This window comes from Erinaceus europaeus, chromosome 4, assembly GCF_950295315.1.
Source record: "Erinaceus europaeus chromosome 4, mEriEur2.1, whole genome shotgun sequence".
NCBI classification, from domain to species: domain Eukaryota; kingdom Metazoa; phylum Chordata; class Mammalia; order Eulipotyphla; family Erinaceidae; genus Erinaceus; species Erinaceus europaeus.
In genome coordinates, this window is record NC_080165.1 from 21,194,295 (window position 1) to 21,217,982 (window position 23,688).

Sequence of the window (23,688 nt, forward strand, 5' to 3'; positions counted from 1 at the left end):
TCTGATGCGCCACCATCCAATCTCCCCGAATACTTTCAAATAAAATAAAAATAAACCAGAGCTGGGCAGTGCTCTGATGAAAGAAAGGGAAGGAGGAAGAAGAGAGAGAAAGAAAGGAGTAGAGGGTGGAGGGTAGACAGCATAATTGTTATGCAAAAGAATGTCACGCCTGAGGCTCCAAAGTCCCAGGTTCAATCCCCTGCACCACCATAAGCTGAGCGGTGCTCTGGTAAAAAACGAAAAAGGAGTAGAGGGAAAGAAAGAAGGAGGAGTCATTGTATCTGGGCCTTAAGGTAGATAATTCTCACCTCAGTGGGCCACCCACCAAGACACATTTCTCTAAGGGTAGGGCTGGGAACTCCAGGAACCATTCATTCTCCAGGCTCTCCTAGGCCACCAAGTGACCACCGAGAAGCAGCTTCAGTCTGGCTCTGAAGGGGTGCCCTCTGCTGGACACTGGAGGAAGGGTCCCTCAAATGTGTATGGTCCAGGTCCCAGGAAAGTCCCTGAGTTGGGGAGCAGAACTTGGAGAGCTCAAACTCGGACTAACCCCTGCATAGGCTTGCCTGAAGAGGGTCAGCTTGCTCTTAAGTCAAGAGAGGAAGCTTCACAGAAGTAAAATACACCCAGAGCAGGGAGATAGTTCATCTGGTAGAGTGCTTTAGGCCCTGGCACTACCACATGGGAGCACAACACTAGGAAAGTTCCCTGAAGGGTGGAGCTGTGTGGTGGTGTCTTGCCTCTCTGTCTCTCTTTCATTCCTCTCTCGCTCCCTCAATAAGAGAGCCAGTTCACCAGGTAGAGCACAGACTTTATCACGGGATTAGGACCAGGATGTGCCTCCAGCACCATGTGGGAGAACCAAGTACCAGGGAAAGAAGCTCCATGAACAGGGGAGCAGAGCTGCGTTATCCCTCCTTCCCTTGGAGTCTCTCTCTATCTGAAAGGAAAAGGAAAGGGGAGGGGGGAGTCCAGTAGACACAGTGGAATCACACGAGAGGCCCCACCAGCATAAGTACACACCCACCCACCAGGCAACAAACATGTATGGCCCGAGAATAAATATAATATGAAACTAATGCATACTGGCAAAAAACAAAAACCTCAGTTGAAAAAAGAATTAAGTTTCAGGTGAAACAACCCCCAAAATGTGAGTGTGTTAAATGGCGAGGCACAGAAAAAGGCCCCTGGGTTTTGGGAACCTGGGTTGCACTACCTCAGCCCCTATCTCCTTTCCTGGGGTCAGTGTCGAAAATTCCCTGGGAGGAGTTTGGAGCAACAGACATCGTCATCATGAAGTGCCTCCCTCCCAGTGCCCAGGGTTGGAGGAGAACTACCTCTCAACACCCAGCATGGAATCCTGGAGCAGAAGCCCCGCGGGACCTGAATTTAGCACTCTGGAGAGATGTGCCTTCCACAAGCTTGGCTCCCTCTGAAACTCAGGGTCAGGGTCCAGAAGGCACTTGGTAGCTAGTGGGTCAGAAGGTCAGAGAACCAGCGGTCCAAGAGTTGGGGCAGTGGGTGAGGTGCTGGACAATCAGACTCCAGCATTGCCAGAGTAATGCTTTGCTTCTCTCTCTCTGCTCCTTCTCGTCTCTCTCATTAATAAATTGATAAACACCTTTTAAGAAGTCGGAGGTCAGGGCCAGGTGATGGTGCACCTGGCTGAGTGCACACCACGGGCAAGGACCAGGGTTCAAGTTGCAGGTCTCTACCTACAGGGGAGAAGCTTCATGAATGGTGAAATAATGCTCTGGGTGTCTCCTTTCTCTCTCGCTCTCTATCTCCCTCTTCCCCTCTCCATTTCTCTCTGTTCTATCATGTTTAAAAGAAAAAAAAAAAAAAGGAAAAATGGTGCTTTCAGTTCAGAGCCTAGAGGAGGCAGTGAGGCTGGAGTCACTGAGGGGCTGTCAGAATCCGGAGCGAGGGGCCAGGGGGAGATAGGGTGAGATTGCCCCTTTATTATTATTTTTTATTGTCATCAATCAAAGCACTGCTCAGCTCTGGCTTATGTTAGTACTGGGGACTGAACCTGGGACCTCAGAGCCTCAGGCATGACATTTTTAAAAATTTTATTTATTTATTTATTAATGAGAAAGATAGGAAGAGAGAAGGAAAGAACATGTGCTGCCAGGGATTGAACTAAGGGACCTCATGTTTGAGAGTCTAATGCTTTATCCGCTACAACATCTCTCGGGCCACGGCATGAAAGTTTTTACATAACCACTATGCTACTTCCCCAGCCCTACCTTTATTTATTTATTTAAACTATTTACTTATTAATTGATGAGAGAGATAGCAGCGCTCTTAAATATGCAGCGAACCCTCCGGACCTATAAAGCCTGCGTCAGATCTGCCAAAGCACTGTAGTGGCTCCTTTAAAAGGCGGGGCCTCCAGAGCGGAACTTTACTACGAAGCAGCGAGGCGCTCTTCTGTGCCTTGAAAACGCGACACCCGGAAGTACCACCCGGAAGTATCTTCGGGCGCGTGGCGTGGCGTGGCGTGGCGCTGCGTTGCCGGAGACGTCGCCGTTATGGGCCGCAAGAAGAAGCGCAATGCCGACGACCGGCGGCCTCGGCTCGTGCTCAGCTTCGACGAAGAGAAGCGGCGGTGAGTGGCGACCCTGGGCGGGACCCCCTTCGGGCGGCGCACGCTCACGTCGAGGGCCCTTCCGGCCCCGCCCTCTCCCGGCGTGGCGGCCGCCGCCGCCATCCTCTCGCCCGGCTCTCGCGGGAGGAAGCGCGGCTCATGGGCCCGCGGGTGCGATGGGGCCTCCGCAGCCCCGGCGCTTCGGCGCCGCCTCGCGTGGGCGCGGCGGGAGACCCGGGGCCGAGGGCTCCGAGCGATGGGGGCGGTGACTTCCGCCCGTCCAGCCCCGCTCGCAGCCGGCGCTCAGCTGCTGTGGACGAATGAGGAGAGCGAGATGGCGGCTGGTGGCGGCGCACCTGGTAGAGCGCACGCGTCACACCGCGCAAGGACCCGAGTTCAAGCCCCGGCCTCCACCTGCAGGGGGAAAGCTTTGCGAGTGGTGAAGCAGGGCTGCAGGTGTCTGTGCCTCTCTATCACCTCTCGATTTTTGACTGTCTTATCCAATAAACAGACAAACTTTTTTTTAGAGAGAGAGGGTGAGGGGCGGAGGGTAGACAGCATAATGGTTATGCAAACAGACTGTCGTATCTGAGGCTCCAAAGTCTCAGGTTCAGTCCCCCGCACCACCATAAGCCAGAGCTGAACAGTGCTCTAGTTAAAAAATTTAAAAAATAAATAAAGAGAGAGGGTTAGGGTACATAGCGTAATGGTTATGCAAAGAGACTCATGCCTGAGGCCCCATAAAGTGCCAGGTTCCATCCCCCACACCACCATAACCAGAGCTGAGCTGTGCTCTGGAGATGAGAGCAGCTCGTGTCCCTCTATTCACTTTTCTAGACCTGTGTGCCCCCCAGGACCCCGAGCGTCAGCACCCCACTCGCCACACCCGCTGCCACGTTACTTACGGTATCGGGTTAGCGGAAAGCCCTGGAGAGCTGTGAAGGGGCTGAGGTCAGATGTGGAGTGGAGGGAAATAAATGGTAGGGTGCCATCAGGAAGCTCAGGGTGACAACATCAGGGGAAAGGGGTGCTGGCCCAGGAGGGAGTTTGTAGTTCTTGCTTGAGGGTGGTCTTGAAAACCACGTTAAAAAAAAGGTTACATGCTGGCTTCGGCAGCACATGTGCCAAAGTTGGACCGATATAGAGAAGATTAGCATAGCCCTTGCGCAAGGACGACACACACATTCGTGAAGCCTTTCATGTTTTGATGGCGTGCATATGCATGCATGTCTGTGTGCATGTAGGTAGTGGCTGACTAAGGTAACTGAGAAAAAAATAGGCTACTAGGCTGGGGAGACAGCATAATGGTTCTGCAAAAAAGACCTTCACACCTGAGGTGTAAGATCCTGGGTTCACTCCTCAGCACCAGCATAAGCCAGAGCTGTGCAGTGCTCTGTTGTCTCTCACTGTATCTTTCTTTCTGTATCTCTCATTAAAATAAATGTTAAAAAAAAAAAGTTTACTTACTAATGGAAAATAACAGTGTAGCAGGGTCCCCCAGATGGTCTAGTTAAAAGCCTCACCACCTATGCCCACAGCCTTGCCCTGTTGCTTAAAGTTGAGAGCCCAGGGAGGCAACACCTTTTTTTTTAATGTTTGTTTATTTATTTATTTATTTCCTTTTGTTGCCTTTGTTGTTTTTTATTGTTGTAGTAGTTATTGTTGTTATTGATGTCATTGTTGTTGGATAGGACAGAGAGAAATGGAGAGAGGAGGGGAAGACAGAGAGGGGGAGAGAAAGACAGACACCTGCAGACCTGCTTCACTGCTTGTGAAGCGACTCCCCTGCAGGTGGGGAGCCAGAGGCTCGAACCGGGATCCTTAAGCAGGTCCTTGTGCTTTGCACCACGTGCGCTTAACCTGCTGTGCTACCGCTTGACTCCCTTTTTTTTTTTCTTTCTTTCTTTTTTTTTTTTTTTTTTTGCCTCCAGGGTTATTGCTGGGGCTCGGTGCTGACGAATCCACTGATCCCGGAGGCCATTTGTTACCCTTGGTTTTTTTAAATTTATCATTGCTTTGATTATTATTGCTGTTGTTGCTGTCGTTGTTGTTGGATAGGACAGAGAGAAATTGAGAGAGAAGGGGAGAGAAAGACAGACACCTGCAGACCTGCTTCACCTCTTGTGAAGCGACTCCCCTACAGGTGGGGGTCCGGGGTCTCGAACTGGGATCCTTAAGCTGGTCCTTGCGCTTCGTGCCACTTGCGCTTAACCCACTGCGCTACGGCTCGACTCCCTTTCTTTTTTCTTTTTTTTTCTTAATTTATTGGATAGAGACAAATTGAGGGGGGAGGGGGAGATAGAGAGACAGCTGCAGCCCTGCTTCACCATCTGTGAAGCTTTCCTCCTACAAGTGGGAGCCAGGGGCTTGCACATGGGTCCTCGAGCACTGTACTGTGTGCACTTAACCAGGTGTGCCACCACCTGCCCCCCCCACCCCCCTTTTCCAATCTGGTTTTGAGAAGGAAACCTAAGAGCTCAGTGTCCCCACCTGTATAACGGGATTTTGTACCGACTATAAGGTTGCGAGGGCTGCATGTAAAGTGTGGACTGGTGCCTGCCACCAGTGAGCATAGTATTGACCATTTTCTTTTTCTTTTTAAAGATTTTATTTATTTATTAATGAGAAAGAGAAGAGAGAGAGAAAGAACCAGAAATCACTCTGGTACATGTGCTGCCGGGGATTGAACTCTGGACCTCATGCTTGAGAGTCTAGTGCCTTAGCCACTGCGCCACCTCCCGGACCACGACCATTTTCTTGTTCACAGAGTGAGGCCTCACCTTGTATTTCCTTGTCTCCTGCCTCTAGGGAGTACCTCACAGGTTTCCACAAACGAAAGGTGGAACGGAAGAAGATTGCTATTGAGGAGATCAAGCAGCGGCTCAAGCAGGAGCAGAAGAAACTAAGGGAAGAGGTACAGAGGGGACAGGCCTGCAGCCTCAGCTGTCAGAAGAGGGCCATCTGGGCACAGTGTGGGCAGGCGGGAGGGCAGTTAGTTCGGGGGAGGACTCAGGTCAGCTTAGGTTTTATGGTCTCACTTAGCTGGAGGTGAGCAGCGCGTCTGCCCAAGGTTGGGCTGCGAGGCCGTCCTCACTGCAATCCCTCTCCCTTTTGTTTCAGCGCCACCAGGAATACTTGAAGATGCTGGCAGAAAGAGAGGAGGCGCTGGGTAGGTCCCATCTTTGACCAGATTTGTAGAATAGCCTGCAGACCTGGGACTTTGCTGAGCCCTTCTTGGGTGTGAGGGCCGGGTGTGGGGACTATATTACAAATCCCTAGCTTGCTGGCGACTTGAGGGCTGGCATTGTCCTCAGGCACCTCTCAGTGTGAGTGGATCAGACACCAGGAGAGGGGCACCCAGACCTCGGGAGACTGACCTGAGCAGAAAGCCTTGTGTCTGAGCCTGGCGAGGCTGGCGGTGGTGGAGGAATGGCAGCAAGCAGGTTTCTGCTCGGCGGGGGTGGGGGAAGCGGCCCTGTGGTCTTCAGCATCTCCAGAAAGGACACGAAGGAAAGACCAGTGCATTCACGTTCCCGTGGGCCACTTCCTGGATGCTCTCACCGAGCAGAGGGGATGCTGTGTTCCAGGGCTGGGAGCGGGGGCTGGAGCCTGGTTACTTGTGCCCCAGGACTGAGGCCCAGTTCTTTCCTCACCCTGCACAGAAGAGGCAGATGAACTGGACAGGCTGGTGACAGCAAAGACAGAGTCCGTGCAGTATGACCACCCCAACCACACAGTCACCGTGACCACCATCAGCGACCTGGACCTCTCAGGGGCCCGGCTGCTCGGACTGTCCCCACCTGAGGTGGGTGTCCCTCCTAGCCCTGGAGGAGAGGGGACACAAAAGCAGACTGGCTCATTGGTGTTACCAAGTGTTGATCCCTTTCTGTCCAAGGGGCTCATTTCTGTCCCCAGCAGCCTCAGTGACTGGACAGAATCCCTGGGCTCTTGGAGGTCAGCTCCACCGAGCCACTGTGGGAGTTTCGGTGGGTCTTACAGCACTGCCCCTGGAGTTGCTCTGAGGGTACAGTGGTAAACCCAGGGCCAGGGAGGTGGCTCAGTGGTAGAACACACTTCGCATGCCTAAGGCCCGACATGGTTCCGAGCACCGTGTAACAAGATAGATGTGCAAAAGAGCACATCACAGATGGTGCAGTGGTGCACAGGTCTCTGTCGGTCTCGCTGACAATAGAAACAACAGTCTCGGGTTAATCCATGCAGAGCACTTCCATTTATTGTGGTCGCCCCCATGGCATGAGATACTGATGGCAGTTCATTGTGTCCGCTGACTGAGTTTCAGCCTCGGGCTGGGGTGTCAGCAGGTTGCAACCAGCATTTAAAGAACAAACTGCTGTTAATATCAGCAAGTGCAGCTGTGAATAGTCCCATGCGACGTTAACTCTAAAGTTGACTCTGGCTGGTAGGAGAAGAAAGTCACTGCCAGTCGTGGATAAACCACATCACTCTGCTGTGAGTTCAATAGTTCCCTCAAGTCCTACTGCCCCTGCTGGGCCACGTCCCTGCACTCTCATCTGTGCCACACTTGCACGCTCCGATGGCGTCTGGTGCACAGACAAGTCCTGGCCCTGTTTTTTTTTTTTTTTTTTTTAATATTTTATTTTATTTATTTATTCCCTTTTGTTGCCCTTGTTGTTTTTATTGATGTAGTTATTATTGTTGTTGTCGTTGTTGGATAGGACAGAGAGAAACGGAGAGAGAAGGGGAAGATAGAGAGGGGGACAGAAAGATAGACACCTGCAGACCTGCTTCACCACCTGTGAAGAGACTCCCCTGCAGGTGGGGAGCCGGGGTTCGAACCGGGATCCTTATGCCGGTCCTTGTGCTTTAGCGCCACCTGCGCTTAACCCGCTGCGCTACAGCCCGACTCCCCCTGGCCCTGTTTTACGAGCCTCTTAGAGAGGAAGCGTGCACAACACCACTCCACCCCTGGCATTCTCTGTTGCTCTCATGTGGTGCCAGGGGGTGAACTCAGGGTGCCAGGTACATAAGGCTGCCCCACTAAGCCTCCTCCCAAGTCCCAAGTGGAGCGTTTTGAAGCACAGGTCCCCCTGTGTATCAGTTCCTGTTTTAGGCATCCGTAGCTTCCCCACTACAGCCTTCTTGGGCCTGCTGCAGATCTGAGAGGTTGGTTCATGCCCATGTGTGGCAGAGCTGTGCTAGGTCAGGATGCCCAGCCCAGGCTCCCCAGTCAGCCGGTGCTCTCTGTGACAGTCTTTGTCCTGTGCTTTAGCAAGGGGCAGAGGAGGAAGCACCAACTGCGGACAAGCTGACCAGATCTTTACCCCGGAAATCCAGAGACCCCCTGCTGTCCCAGCGGTAAGTTGTTCTCCCCGTGAACCACTCCGCATCGCTGACTCTGTGACCTTGTAGAGGTTCCTCCTCCTGGCCTGTGGGGCCAAATGGGGATGGGGTGGGGGGACCTGGAGCAGCCTCAGCTCTGCCTGTTGAGTGGTCCTTAGGACTTCTTATGGGCCCTACCCCTGAAAAGATGACTGAGGCCTGGAAGGGGACCCTTCTCTCTCTGAGCTTGGGGGCTGTTTGGCCTCTTGAGGGTGGAACAGACCGATTTTGCAGTGAGCTTGGTCCTCCAGGCCTTCAGTCTGGGCCCTCAGTCATCCTGCCCATCTTTCATCCATGCCCTGCTCTCCAGGCTACCCTGAGGCCTTAGCCTCACCAGCCTTCCGCCTTCCCACAGGATCTCCTCTCTCACGGCATCCCTGCACGCACACAGTCGCAAAAAGGTCAAGAGGAAACATCCTCGGCGGGCACAGGACTCCACAAAGAAGCCCCCGAGTGCCACTCGTACCAGCAAGACCCAGCGCCGTCGACTGACGGGCAAAGCCCGGCACAGTGTGGAGTGAGTCCTGAGAACCAGGCCCCAGGGAAGGGGCTGCTTGTCTCCACTGGCTGCTCCGGGGCCTGAGTGAGAGCACTCCACGGCTCAGCACCTTTGCAGCCTGGGCTTGGACCCCAGGTGGAGCCTTCTGAGCCAGGTTGGGGCTCTTCTCATTAAACCCCACTTGACGTATCAGGTTTGTGAAACCAAATGCTCTGTGGTTGGTTTGTCCTTGACCCGATGCCAAGCACTGCGGGCAGCCTGGGCGGAGATCGGGGAGGTCCACCCTCGCTAACACTTCTCCCTGTATATGAAGAGGTCAGCGGGCTGGTAGACGCCACAGCCCTCCTGTTCTCTGAACACCGACCCACGAGGGGCAGGTGGGTGGGCAGGCCAGGCTGTGTCTGCAGTGGGCCAGCAGATAGGGGAGCTCGAGCTTTCCCCACCGCCAGATGTGGGCAGTTTGCTGGGTGGCCTGCAATCCCCAGATGAAAGAAGTGCCTGATCTTTTTATTTCTCAGCGTCAGATTTTAACTCAGGGTCTCACCCAGGTGACATATGTGCCCTACTGCTGAGCTCCATCAAGACCTTCCAAAGAAGGCACAGCTCAGCCTGCCCTCAGAGCAGACCCCCTCCGGAAGCCAGCCAGGGCCCTACCAGGGCTGCTGTCCTTTGACCATCTCTCTCTTTTTTTAAAAAATATTTCTTTCTTTCTTTTTTTTTTGCCCTTGTTGTAGTCATTATTGTTGTTGATATCGTCATTGTTGGATAGGACAGAGAGAAATGGAGAGAGGAGGACAAGACAGAGAAAGGAAGAGAAAGACAGACACCTGCAGACCTGCTTCACCACCTGTCAAGCGACTCCCCTGCAGGTGGGGAGCAGGGGGCTTGAACTGGGATCCTTCTGCCGGTCCCTGCGCTTTGCACCACATGCACTTAACCCGCTGCGCTACCGCCCGACTCCATCTCTCTCTTTTTTTAATCTTTATTTATTGGATAGAGAGAGCCAGAAATCGAGGAGCAAAGGGTGATAGCGAGACAGACAGAGACACCTGTAGCACTGCTCCACCACTCGCAAAGCTTTCCTCTTGCAGATGGGGACATGGGGCTCGAACCTTGCACTTTGTAACGTGCGCTCAGCCAGGTGCACCACCACTCAGCCCCTCCTTTCATCCTCTTTTGCGGAGATCTCCAGATCGACCCAGCCAAGCCAGCCTACCCCCTGTCCCTGCCTGCAAGTGACCCCACCTCACACTCCCGCTATTGACCAGGCAGGACTATTCAGGAACTTCCTCAGACCCACTGCCACACACTGGTTCTTTGCCTCTGGAAGGGCCACTTCTTTTTTTTTTTTGCCTCCAGGGTTATTGCTGGGGCTCAGTTCCTGCACCACGAATCCACTGCTCCTAGAGGCCATTTTTCCCATTTTGTTGCCCTTGTTGTTACCATAGTTGTTATCGTTATTATTACTGTTGTCGTTGCTGTTGTTGGATAGGACAGAGAAATCGAGAGACAGGAGAGGAGACGGGGAGAGAAAGACCTGCTTCACCGCCTGTGAAGGGATCCCCCTGCAGGTTGGGAGCCGGGGGCTCGAACTGGGATCCTTACGCCAGTCCTTGCACTTCGTGCCAGCTGTGCTTAACCTGCTGCACTACTGCCTGACCCCTCGGGAGGCACATTTTTAGCTGTGCCTGGAGTTGGAGGAGCTGTGCTGGGACCACAGAGGAGAGAGTAGGAAGTGCCCTCAGTCCTGGATGACAGCTGGGGGTGGGGTGTTAGGTGAGGGAGCAGTGTGAGGGAGCACAGTCACTTCCTGGCCTGCTGCTCAGCACCTCCCTGCAGCCCTCCCATTGTCACTTCTCCCATTGTGCTGGGGGGGGGGAGGGCAGAGGGTGACTGACCCTGCTTGGCTTCCTCCTCCCTGTGCCTGTCCCCACCCCCTCTAGGTGGTGCTTGTAACTCAGCCTGAGGTGAATGTAAGCCTCGCCCTCACAGACAGGCCTCTGAGCAGAACAGAGGGCCCAGGGATGCATGTGTTCAGCAGGGTTGGAGCTGGGTTTGGGTCAGAACCCTGGCTCCGCCCTTGAGTGCTGGGTGAGCCTCTGCTGTGCCGACCCCCTGGATCTCTGTGTGTGAGATGCTGGCAGAATCCGACCTTTCAACCTGTAGGCTTGGCTGCCCTGAGGGAGTGACACAGTATCCTTGCCCAGGACGCTTCTCCCCTCCCCTTGCTCCCCATTCTGTGGGCTAAGGATTGGAATCTGCAGGAGTTTTGTCAGGAAGGACTAAGGCGCCAGGGAGGTGGCTAGTGGCACTTCTGCCTCATATGTGATTCCCTGCACTGCATAAGAGCTGTGAACACAAGTGGAACTCCATGGTGGTGAGATAGTGTTTTGGTTTTACATGAAAAAAAAAAATAAAATAAAGAAATTTGGGGCTGGAAAGATAGCATAGTGATTATGCACAAAGACTTCCATGTCTGAGGCTCCTGTGCCCCAAGTTCAATTCCCTGAACCACCATAAGCCAGAGCTGAGCAGTGCTCTGGTTAAAAAGAAAGAAAGAAAGAAAAATTGGACTGGTAGTGATAAGAGTGTGTACCTTGTTCGTGTGATGTCCTGGGCTTAGTCTTAGTCACTGTGCTAAAAATGGCAAAGGTGGTGGCTCACTGGGCACAGTGAAGGACTTATATGCATGAGGCCTAGGCTTCAGTCCCTGGCACCACATAGGCTGGGCGGAGCTCTGGTCTCATAACTCTTAAAAAAAGGATTGGGGGGTCGGGCGGTAGCACAGTGGGTTAAGCGCACATGGCACTAAGCGCAAGGACCAGCATAAGGATTCCAGTTTGAGCCCACGGCTCCCCACTTGCAAGGGGGTCGCTTCAAAGGCGGTGAAACAGGTTTGCAGGTGTCTGTCTTTTTCTCCCCCTCTCTGTCTTTCCCTCCTTTCTCAATTTCTCTCTGTCCTATCCAACAACAATGACATCAATAACAATAATAACAATGACCACCACAACAATAAAAAAACGAGCAACAAAAGGGGGGAAAAATAGCCTCCAAAAGCAGTGGATTAGTGGTGCAGGCACTGAGCCCCAGCAATAACCCCAGCGGAGGCAAAAAAAAAAAAAATTGGGGTGTTGGGGTGGTCCAGGAAGTGATGCAGTGGTTAAAACACTGGACTCTTGGGAGTCGGGCGGTGGCGCAGCGGGTTAAGCGCAAGTGGTGCAAAGCGCGAGGACTGGCAGAAGGATCCCGGTTCGAGACCCCGGCTCCCCACCTGCAGGGAAGTCGCTTCACAGGCGGTGAAGCAGGTCTGCAGGTGTCTTTCTCTCTCCCTCTCTGTCTCTTCTCCTCTCTCCATTTCTCTCTGTCCTATCCAACAACAATGACATCAATAGCCACAATAATGTTAAACAACAAAGGCAACCAAAGGGAAAATAAACAACAAAAAATATATATATAAAACAACACTGGACTCTTGAGCATGAAGTCCTGAGTTCAGTCCCCGGCAGCACATGTACCAGAGTGATATCTGATTCTTTCTCTTTCCAATTTTTCTCATAAGTAAATAAAATAATAATAATAAAAAAGATTAGGGTGGCCTGGGAGGTGCAGCAGTGGACCTGAAAGTATGAGGTCCTGAACTGGACCCCCAGCACCACATATGCCAGACTGGTGCTTTGACTGGCACACTCATCAGTAAGTCTTTAAACACGATAGGGGCCGATGGAGTAGCTCGCTTGGACAGTGTACTGAGTGCTGGCCGGGTTCGAGCCCACCGCATTAAGGAAGTTTCAGTGCTGTGGCCTTTTTCACCCGCTCTCTCTCATGGACCTGGGGTGGCAGGCTCTTAGATTTTAGTATTGTGCTTTGAGCCCTGCTAAGCTCTAGTGGTGCAGGGGATTGAACCTGAGACCTTGGAGCCTCAGGTATGAGAGTCAATTTGCATAACCATCATGCTGTTTCCTCCGCCCTATTATGCCATTTTTTAACACAAGGCCCAAGATGGCTGCTTGAGCCTCAGCCCTCAAACCTGTTTTAAGCCTACAGGAGGGATGAAGGGTATGTGTATGCCTTTTTCCCTTCCCCAACATGATGCTAAGCTCTACTAGCTGATGGTGGTGCTGGGGACTGAACCTGAACCCTGGGGCATGAATGTCCTTTGCATAACCACTTTACTATTTCCCCACCATGGGAACACATGACAAGTGGCAGAAGAGAATTCACCAGTTAGGCTGGGTGCCGGTCTTGCGTGAGGCCCAGGTTCAACCCCCTTCCCCCACCCCCAGCACCGTATAGAAGGATCATGGTGGCAAGGCAGCTCTGATGTGTGACATCTGCCTCTGAACAAAAGAGAAGCCCAGAACAGTGAGATCATACAAGCCTGAGGCCCAGCTCAACAAAGAGAAAGCACACGTGCCGCACACCATGCAGAAGGTCGAGCTGGGACAGGAGCAAGAGGGAGTTTTTGGCTAGAGTGGACTGGGGACTGGTCTTTTTAAGAGGAATCATGCACCCAGATAAGAATGGAGGATGTGGGGAGTCGGGCGGTAGCGGGTTAAGCATAGGTGGCACAAAGCGCAAGGACAAGTGTAAGGATCCTGGTTCGAGCCCCCGGCTCCCCACCTGCAGGGAGTCGCTTCACAGGAGGTGAAGCAGGTCTGCAGGTGTCTGTCTTTCTCTCCCCCTCTCTGTCTTCCCCTCCTCTCTCCATTTCTCTGTATCCTTTCTAACTACGACGACATCAACAACAAAAATAATAACTACAACAATAAAACAAGGGCAACAAAAGGGAATAAATTAAAAAATAAAAAAAGAATTGAGGATATGGGCTGGGGAGAGGAGTGGGAGATAGTGTAATGGATATTCAAAGAGACTCCCTTGCCTGAGGTTCCAAAGTCCTAGGTTCAGTGTGGTGTTCCCCTGCCCCCTCACACACAGTCAGTGCTCTGGTAAAAAAAAAAAAAAAAAAAAAAAAGACAAGGATTCTATGGCCTGGGAAGTGGTACAGTTGTTAAAAGTATTGGTCTAAGCAAACATGAGGTCCTGAGTTCCATCACTGACATTGCGTGTTACCAGACTGATGCTTTGGTTCTCTGATCAATACATATATTTTTTTTAAAAAATGGGAGGAGTTGGGTGGTAGTGCAGCAGGTTAAGCGCACCATGATGCAAAGTGCAAGGACCGGTGTAAGGATCCTGTTTCGAGCCCCCAGCTCCCCACCTGCAGGGGAGTCGCTTCATAGGCGGTGAAGCAGGTCTGCGTGTGTCTATCTTTCTCTCCCCTCTCTGTCTTCCCCTCCTCTTTCCATTTCTGTCCTATCCAATAACGATGACATCAGTAACTACAACAATTAAAAGGAGTCGGGCAGTAGTGCAGCAGGTAAACCGCATATGACACAAAGCGCAAGGACCTGCATAAGGATCCCAATTAGAGTCCCAGCTTCCCACCTGCAGGGGAGTCGCTTCACAATAGGTGAAGCAGGTCTGCAGGTGTCTGTCTTTCTCTCCCCTTCTCTATCTTCCCCTCCTCTTTCCATTTCTCTCTGTCCTAGCCAACGACGACGACATCAACAACAATAACCATAACAACAACAACAAAAAAAGGGCAACAAAAGGGAAAACAAATATAAAAAAATTTCAAGAAAAGGGGATTGTGTTACTAAGGGAAGAATCAGAATGGGGTACAACAGTACTCGTCCACAGAAGCTGAACATCAAAAATGAGGGGACTCTATGGAAGGAAAGATAGAGAAGATGCTTTTCTTTATATATATATTATTGGATAGGACAGAGAGAAATTGAGAGGGGCGGGGATGATAGAGAGGGAGAGAGAGATTGGTCCAGGAGATAGCACAGTGTACTCTCAAGCATGAGGTCCCGAGTTCAATCCCTGATAGCACATGTACCAGAGTGATGTCTGGTTCTTTCTCTCTCTTCCTGTCTTTCTCATTAATAAGTAAATAAAATCTATTTAAAAAAAAGAGGGAGAGAGAGACAACTGAACCAGCCCCCACAGGTGGGGACCAGGGGCTTGAACCCAGGTCCTTGCACACTGTAATGTGATCACTTAACCAGGTGCTCCAACACCTGACCCCCCTCGGCTTTTCTGTCCCTTGGTAATTGTCATAAACTTGCCCATGGCCAGAAGTGTGCACCTGTAAGGAGCTGTGGCCATGGTTCCGGGGAGCCAGGCCTCAGGCTCTGCAGGAGAGAGAACTTCTCCCTGTTCGGGTTCCTTTGGGTGTCCCAAGTCCTGACAGGGAGGGGGGCGGTAAGAGGAGCTGTCTGCCTGGGTGAGGAGCTGCAGACGGTTCCTGTGCCAACTTCCACCCTCCCCAATATCCCTCAACCCCAGAACACTTGAAGCCTCCAGGTTTGAGCTGTTGACCTTCTTTTGCCTGAGGGCTGAATGACACCCAACTTCTCATTGCCTGTTCATTATGAGCAGATTGATAGTTAGAAAAGGCCCTTTTTTTTTTTTTTTTCTGACCTCACCTTATAAAACTGGGAATGGGTGAACAGTGTCACAACACCTAGGGGCTACTGGAAAACAAGAGTTTTTATTTCTGTTGCACCAGACCCAGAATCGGCTAATGTCAAAAAGTCTCTGGGCCCTGATGTGCTGTACGATTTCCCTTTGATAAAGAAAAGTTGACAAAAAAATTTTAAAAAAGACTTGGGGGTTGGGCGGTGACACAGTGGGTTAAGTGCATGTGGCACAAAGCACAAGGACTGGCAGAAGGATCCCGGTTCGAACCCCGGCTCCCCACCTGCCGGGGAGTCGCTTCACAGGTAGTGAAGCAGGTCTGCAGGTGTCTTTCTCTCCCCCTCTCTGTCTTCCCCTCCTCTCTCCATTTCTCTCTGTCCTATCCAACAACGAACAGCATCAACAATGGTAATAATAATAACCACAACGAGGCTACAACAACAAGGGCAACAAAATGGGGAAAAAATGGCCTCCAGGAGCGATGGATTGGTGGTGCAGGCACCGAGCCCAGCAATAACCCTGGAGGAAAAAAAAAAAAAAGACTCACAATTATGCATACAAGGAATAAAAGATGGGCAGAGGTCATGAAGGTTAAAGGCTCTCAGGACTTTTATAAACACCAGAAGTTGGCTTGAAGTCTGCCAGGGCTTTTACAACTCCAGGGGCAAGAGGGGGGTTGGGTTTAAAATTTATGGGTGGCCTGAGGGAGCCTGCTATAGTTGCTATTAATTTGAATATACCCTATTTCAACATCACCAGATGCCATTGCACCCCCAAATGTGTGTAGGCTATTCAAGGCTTTCCTGCTCACCTCAGCTTCTGGCCACCTCCTCAGAGAAGTCTTCCCTGACCCCTCTTTCCAATATGGACACAAGTAATCTTTTCTCCATCTTCAGTAACGCTTCATGTTTCCTTATTTTATTTTGAAGATGTATTTCTTTTTTAAAAAAGATTTTTAAAAATATTTATTCCCTTTTGTTGCCCTTTTTGCTTTTATTGTTGTAGTTATTATTGTTTGTTATTGCTGTCGTTGTTGCATAGGACAGAGAGAAATGGAGAGAGGAGGGGAAGACAGAGAGGAGAAGAGAAAGATAAGACACCTGCAGACCTGCTTCACCGCTTGTGAAGCGACTGCCCTGCAGGTGGGAAGCTGGGGGCTCGAATCAGCATCCTTATGCCGGTCCTTGCACTTTGTGCCACATGCGCTTAACCTTGAAGATGTATTTCTTTTGTGAATGAGAAAGAAAGAGAAAGAACACCAGAGGCTTTATCCACTGCACCACCTCCCAGGCTGCATGCTTCCTCTTTTTTAAAAAATTATATTTATTCTCTTTTTTGTTGCCCTTGTTTTATTGTTGTTGTTATTGGTGGTGTCATTGTTGTTGGATGGAACAGAGAAAAATGGAGAGAGGAGGGGAAGACAGAGAGGGGGAGAGAAAGACAGACACCTGCAGACCTGCTTCACCGCCTGTGAAGTGACTCCCCTGCAGGTGGGGAGTTGGGAGCTCGAACCAGGATCCTTACGTCAGTCCTTGTGCTTTGCACCACCTGCACTTGACCTGCTGTGCTACTGCCCGACTCCCCATTCTTCCTCTTTAAAACACTGAGCATGTTTATTATTGTAGTTTCTTTTTTCTTTTTTTTTTTTTTTCATCCAGGGTTATTGCTGGGCTCGGTGCCTGCACCATGAATCCACCGCTCCTGGAGGCCATTTTTTTCCCCTTTTTGTTGCCCTAGTTGTTGCAGCCTTGTTGCGGTTATTATTGCCATTGTTGACGTTGCTTTGTTGTTGGATAGGACAGAGAGAAATGGAGAGAGGAGGGGAAGACACAGAGAGAGGGCAGAGAAAGATAGACACCTGCAGACCTGCTTCACCACCCGTGAAGCGACTCCTATGCAGGTGGGGAGCCGGGGGCTCGAACCAGGATCCTTACGCCGGTCCCTGCGCTTTGCGCCACGTGCGCTTAACCCACTGCGCCACCGCCCGACTCCCTTTATTATTGTAGTTTTTATTGTTGTAGTAATTGATGTCATCGTTGTTGGATAGGACAGAGAGAAATGGAGAGAGGAAGGGAAGACAGGGAGAGAGAAAGACACCTGCAGACCTGCTTCACCGCTTGTGAAGTGACTCCCCTGCAGGTGGGGAGTCCCTTTCTTGTGCAGTGAGGCAATGCTGCAGGTATCTGTCTCTCTTCCTCTCTTCCTCCCCTTCCTCAATTTCTCTCTGTACAATTAAATAAAAAGAAAGAAAAAAGTTAGGGGGAAGATAGCATAATGGTTATGCAAAGAGACTCTCATACCTGCGGCTCTGCAGTCCCAGGTTCAATTCCCCACACTACCATAAACCAGAGCTGAGCAGTGTTCTGGTAAAAAAAAGAAAAAGAGAAAAGAAAGAAAGAAATAAGAAAGAAAGAAAGAAAAAAAGAAAGAAAGAAAGAAAAAAAAAAGGTAACTGGGACAGGCAACTGAGCACTAGGGATAACCTGGTTCTTGCTAGGGGAACCAACCATAACCACACTCTACATACACACGTTAGTACTCTCAGACTGGTTTAATAAGGCCAAGAACATGAAAGCTGAGATTCAGACCTCCCCTTTTAAGGGGGCTCCACTCACACTGCCCAGTGTTTGAGACAGCCCTCCAGTATGTGAACCCGGCACTGGATTCCAATAGAATAAACCCTAAAGGCTGGAGTACAGCATTTAAATACAAGAGGCCTAGGGTTTGATCCCTGGCACCACATATGGCGGAGTGATGATCTGGTCTAATTCTCTCTGTGTGTCTCTCATTAAGTAAACAAACAAGCAAACAATTCTTAGAAAGAAAATCAAGGAATGGAGATGATATCTCTCGCCTTTTTAGTTAAGTCTCTAGCCCAAAGTCCGCCTAGGAGAGAATAAACCAACGGGAAAGTGATCAGGAGGAGCCATGCCCGCCTGTGCCATCCTTCTCCTCTGTGGGCACAGCGCAGGGATGCGAGCAACTCAGGCGGAACGTGCATCTAGTCCTGCGCTCGCAGGCGTCTGGGCACCCTCCGCCTCCGCCCGCCGCGCCCCTCATCTCCGCCGTCCAATCCTACAGCTTTCATGTAAATGAGGCGCACACAGCCAGCCTATGCGAGAGCGGCGGGGGCGTGGTCTTCGTTAGCCTCCCGGGCAACGTTCTGATTCATTGTTAAAATAAAGAGCGTGTGACCCGGGCCCCCCCCACCCCGCATCCCCAGAGCTTGGAAACCCGAACCCAGGTTAGTACTGAACTGGGAGATGGGTAGGGCTGGAAGGAGGCAGGGGAAAAAGTCTAGTCGGCGAGGGACAAGCTAACTGGACTGTTGGAGAGAGGTCCAGGGGTCCATTCTGCGGGCGGGGCATGCTGGAAGGAGGCAGGTGAAAAAGTCTAGCCGGCGAGGGACAAGCTAACTGGACTGTTGGAGAGAGGTCCAGGGGTCCATTCTGCGGGCGGGGCATGCGTATCCCATTATTATATCCATTATGCCCATTATTATATCCGTGGCTAATGTGCTTTTGGAGGAGGGTTCTGCCCTCCTTGGGGTGGGGAGAGGAAGTGGGTGCAGTGAGAGAGGGATGTGGAATAGAGTCCCCATCTCGCCCTAGGGGAAATGAGGGGTATCCTCCATCCTTGGCTATGCTTCTTTTTGTATGGGGACCCAGAAGGAACTGTGGGTCTAGGCTGGGCAGAATGGATGTGCTCCACCACTGGAAGCAGGAAGCAACACGGAGAGATGACAGCTCAGGGAGGATCTGAGACCCTGGAGCCACCAAGACCCCTGTGGGTGTTCCCTCCCCACTGTGCCATGCCTCCTCCACAGATCCTGTACCCTGGCTGCCCCAGGGGAGGATGTGAAGTTGCTCAACTCTCAGCCAAGATTGGCCACAAAGACTAGATCTCCTGGGGCGCTTTGGAGGAAATTTGTCAGGTGAGGACCTATATAGGCAGTGAGCTGGGGGTAATGTAAAATGCATGACTGTTTAGGAACAGGACGCGCGCACACACACACACACACACACACACACACACACACACACGGTCATTTTCTTTACCAGGCCTCTGTGTGGTAGCCCCTTTGGGGGGCCCAGAGGGAGGTATTTGCCAGGTTCAAATCAACACATTAGGCTTTCTCTTTGGCTAAACCAGGGGTAGGGAACTTTTTTTTTTTCTGTTAAGGACCATTTTGATATTTATAACATTAGTCATGGGCCATATAACATAAAATTACTAGGTTTGGGTGTTGGCACACCTGGTTGAGTGCACATGTTACAGTATGCAAAGACCTGGGGTCAAGCCCCTGGTCGCCACCTGCAGGGGGAAAGCTTTGTGAGTGGTGAAGCAGGGCTGCTGGTGTCTCTATGTCTCTTTCCTTCATATATGCGCGCACACACATATATATAATATTTATTTATTCTTAAACAGTTCATGTATTTTATTATTTTATTTTATCTTATTATTTTTTAATTTTTTAAAAAATATTTATTTTATTTATTTATTCCCTTTTGTTGCCCTTGTTGTTTTATTGTTGTAGTTATTATTGTTGTTGTCATCGTTGTTGGATAGGACAGAGAGAAATGGAGAGAGGAGGGGAAGACAGAGAGGAGGAGAGAAAGATAGACACCTGCAGACCTGCTTCACCGCCTGTGAAGCGACTCCCCTGCAGGTGGGGAGCCGGGGTTCGAACCGGGATCCTTATGCCGGTCCTTGTGCTTTGCGCCACCTGCGCTTAACCCGCTGCGCTACAGCCCGACTCCCGTGTTTTATTATTTTAATGAGCGTGATACAGAGAGAAAGATGTGTAGAAAGAGAGCCTAGAGCACTGCTCAACTCTGGCTTATGGTCGTCTTGAGATTTAACCCGGGACCTTGGAGCCTCAGGCATAAAAGTCTTTTGCATAACCATTATGCTGTTTCCCCATCCCTGATTTGCTTATTTTTTAAATTTATTTTTAAGTATTTATTTATTTATTCCCTTTTGTTGCCCTTATTGTTGTAGTTATTATTGTTGTTATTGATGTCATCGTTGTTGGATGGGACAGAAAGAAATGAAGAGAGCAGGGGAAGACAGAGAGGGGGAGAGAAAGACAGACACCTGCAGACCTGCTTCACCGCCTGTGAAGTGACCCCCCTGCAGGTGGGGAGCCAGGGGCTCGAACTGGGATCCTTCTGCTGGTCCTTGCACTTTGCACCATGTGCATTTAACACGCTGTGCCACTGCCCGGAGCCCCCTGATTTACTTATTAGTGGATAGAGACAGAGAGAAATTGAGAGGGGAGGGGAAATATATAGAGAGAGAGACAGAGAGACACCTGCATCCCTGCTTCACCACTTATGAAGCTTTGCCCCTCCAGGTGGGGACCAGGGGCTTGAACCCTGGTTCTTTCACACTGTAATATGAGCACTTAACCAGGTGTGCCACCGCCCGGCCCCTCTCCCCCCTCTCTATTTCCCTCTTCCCTCTCTATTTCTAGCTATGTCTATCCAATAAATAAATAAATAAATATAATATAATTTAAATATTAAAAAATAAAATAAAATCACCAACTTAAAAATTAGTACTTGAGGGTTGGACGGTAGCACAGCAGGTTAAGCGCACATGGTGCCAAGAACAAGGACTGGGCATAAGGATCCCAGTTCCAGCTCCCGGCTCCCCACCTGCAGGGGGCTTGCTTCACAAGTGGTAAAGCGGGTCTGCAGGTGTCTACCCCACCCCCCACCCCCACCCCCGTCTTTCACTCCTTTCTTGATTTCTCTCTGTCTTACCCAACAACAACCCAACAACAACGACATCATTAACAACAGTGATAATAACCACAACAATGATAAAAACAAGGGCAACAAAGGGGGGGGGGGATAGCCTCCAGGAGCAGCGGATTCAAAGTATAGGCATGCACAGAGCCCCAGCAATAACCCTGGAGGGAAACAAAAAGGAAAAAGGTGTATTGCACCAAAGTAAAAGACTCTGGGGTGGGGGGGGGGGAGAGTACAGGTACTGGAAAAGGAAGACAGAGGACCTAATGGGGGTTGTATTGTTACGTGGAAAACTGAGAAATGTAATTCATGTATAGACTATTATATTCACTGTCAAATGTAAAACATTAATCCCTCAATAAAGGGGAAAAAAGAAAGTAAAAAAAATTAGTACTTAATTCTGCAATGAAAAAACCCTATTGTAGATTTATTGAATTTTGAGTTTTAGCTGCAATTGTCTTGACAGGGCCAGACCAAATGATTTGGCCTGAGGGCCAAGCATCCAGCCCCCCTCCCATTACCCTTCCCTCCCCTCCCCTCCACAAGCTTGCTTTGTTGACCTTCAGCTCTAGACTTTTGTTCTCATCTTTTTTTATTTTTATTTTTTATTAGTAGAGCACTGTTCAGCTCTGGCTTATGGTGGTGCAGGGGCTTGAACCTGGAACTTTGGAGCCTCAGGCAGGAGAGTCTGTTTGCATAACCATTATGCTATCTACCCTCTGCCCTGTTCTCATCTTTGTCTTCAACTGGAAATACCTGGTTGGCCTTTGCCTCACTCCCAGTGTTGCCCAAGGGATCAGTGTGAGTAGGCAGTGTGACCTTGTACCCTTCCCTTCCAGCTCCAAAGGGACAGGGGGTCACATGGACCTGGATTCAGTCGTCAGTAGATTGAACAAATTATGGAACTTCTGTGAGCCTCACCATCTGAAATGGACATGAATTTTATTGACAATACACTCCAACTTTGATAACAAAGCACTCCACCTTGGATAACAAGGCACTTCAACTTTGGGGTTACTGGAGTCACCTTAGGCACTTATTTGAAATGCATTCCCCAGACATCAACCCTAGAGATTCTGACTGGGCACATCAGCATTTTCTGAGCATCCCAGCTGAGACTGATGGAGGGTCCTCAGAACACATTTTATACAATGCTGTGGGAATAACTACAATCAGAACACATTTTATACAATGCTGTGGGAATAACTACAATCAGAACACATTTTATACAATGCTGTGGGAATAACTACAATCAGAACACATTTTATACAATGCTGTGGGAATAACTACAAGTCATGTGTCAAGTGCTTGGCAGAGAGCCTGGTACTTGCTAGGTGCTTAAGGAGTGTCTGTTGAGTGAATAAATACACTAGCAGATGGAAGCAGGAGTGAATAACCTTATTTCCTTGGTCCTTGTCTTTCAGGGGCAAGCTGGGCCTGGGGTAAGCCACACACACCAGTCACCTGGCCCTTGCTCTGCCCCCACCAAGCTCCACAGTCGGATCACAGGAGCTGCTCACGCCTGACTCAGCCATCATGGAGGGGGATGCTGGGAGCGCCCCCTGTGAACACTTTGAGGCCAGTGTGCTCACCCGGAGCTGCCATCAACACTGCTGTTACCCTGAGGAGACCCACAGGGCAGGGTACCAGGTAGGCTGTTTTCTGTAAGTGGGCAGGGCGTTTGCGATGGAGGGGTCCATGTGGACTAAGGCCTGACTGGACCACTAGCTTGCAGTTGAAACCACACATGGATCTCCCTTCTGGGCACACGCCCCCGCCCCCACGTTTTCCATGGAGAGGTGATTGGGTCATGTAAATGTTTCCCAAGGGCTAGTCCTTCTCTTCTGCTTTTACAATATTAACAAAAAAATGATTTAGATACTTATAAATTAGAGAGGGAGAAGAGTGAGAACCAGAGCGTCACTCTGGCACAAACAATGCTGGGGTAGAGCTTGGTGTTGTTAAAGTTCGGGGCTCCAGCAGGCCGAGCTAGCTTCGCTGCGGCAGACAGAGACGACCAGAGACACACGGCTGGGCTGAGAAGCTGCAGTTTAATCTTTATTCATGAGCCGGCAAATCACCACACCATGTGCTTCCCTATCATTCTCCTCCAGCGGCTGCTGCTGGGACTCTGGACGTCCTTAGCATAGGGGGCGGGGAGAAAGGGGGGGGGGCGAAACTAGCAGGGGCCAAACCAAATCTCTCAGAGGTGGGGGAAGGGGACCAAACCAACACGAAGAATGCCAACAGCTTGGGACCTCTGTGGTCTGGGAGGTGGCACAGTAGATAAACCATTAGACTCAAGCATGAGGTCTTTAGTTCAATCCCCGGTAGCATATGTACCAGAGAGATATCTGGTTCTTTCTCTCTCCTATCTTTCTCATCAATCAATAAATAAAATCTTAAAATATATATATATTTTTTTAAAAAAAGAACTTGGGACCTCATGCTTGCTTTTTTTTTTTTCATAGGCTGATGTAATCTATTATTGTTCATTAAATCAACATCCCTGGTGCTCGCATTACAGTGCACAAGGACCCAGGTTCAAACCCCAGGCCCCAACCTGCAGGGGGAAAGCTTTGCGAGTGGTGAAGCAGAGCTGCAGGTGTCTCTGTCTGTCTTCTTTCCTATCTCCCCTTTCCCTTTAAGTTTCTCTCTGTTTCTGTCTAATACTAAATAAAACAAAAAAAAATAAAAATAAAAAATCAACATCCCTTCTTGTACTAAAACAAGACTTTATATCATCCTCACAAACAGAAACTATCAGGTCATATCCTTCAGATAAAAAGTAAAAAGGAGGGCCAGATAGATATCCCACTGGGTAGAGCACATGCCTCGTCACACATGCAGCCCAGGTTTGAGCCCCAGTGTCACACAGGAGGCGCCATGGTACCAGAGGAAGCTCCAGTGCTGTGGTCCCCCTCCCCTCACACACACTGTGTCTCTCTCTGAATGAAAAGTTTGCCTGGGAGTGGTGAAATCATGCCTGTACAACCACT

General features: G+C 50.3%; 2 protein-coding genes and 1 non-coding gene across 4 annotated transcripts in view; all 3 read left to right on the plus strand.

Annotated features, from left to right (window-relative positions):
* Positions 1–2,450: 2,450 nt before the first annotated feature.
* On the plus strand, positions 2,451–8,658 carry NOL12 (nucleolar protein 12). Of its 2 annotated transcripts, XM_007519401.3 has the most exons (6): positions 2,451–2,611; positions 5,399–5,504; positions 5,711–5,759; positions 6,253–6,395; positions 7,842–7,927; positions 8,307–8,658. In XM_007519401.3, the coding sequence occupies exons 1-6, from the start codon at positions 2,535–2,537 to the stop codon at positions 8,470–8,472; spliced, it is 627 nt and encodes a 208-aa protein (XP_007519463.1). In that variant the 5' UTR covers positions 2,451–2,534; the 3' UTR covers positions 8,473–8,658. The 2 variants fall into 2 exon arrangements, with proteins under 2 accessions (XP_007519463.1, XP_016041999.1); XM_016186513.2 differs by lacking the exon at positions 6,253–6,395.
* Positions 3,691–3,797, plus strand: LOC132538434 (U6 spliceosomal RNA). Its single transcript, XR_009549801.1, has one exon. It is a non-coding gene; the product is annotated as a U6 spliceosomal RNA (small nuclear RNA).
* A 13,470-nt stretch (positions 8,659–22,128) lies between the features above and the next one.
* TRIOBP (TRIO and F-actin binding protein) overlaps positions 22,129–23,688 on the plus strand; it is an 83,704-nt gene continuing 82,144 nt past the window's right edge. The window contains exon 1 of the mRNA XM_060188954.1: positions 22,129–22,339. Within this exon, the coding sequence (XP_060044937.1) occupies positions 22,226–22,339 (114 nt within the window). The 5' untranslated portion in view covers positions 22,129–22,225. The remainder of the gene's footprint in view (positions 22,340–23,688) is intronic.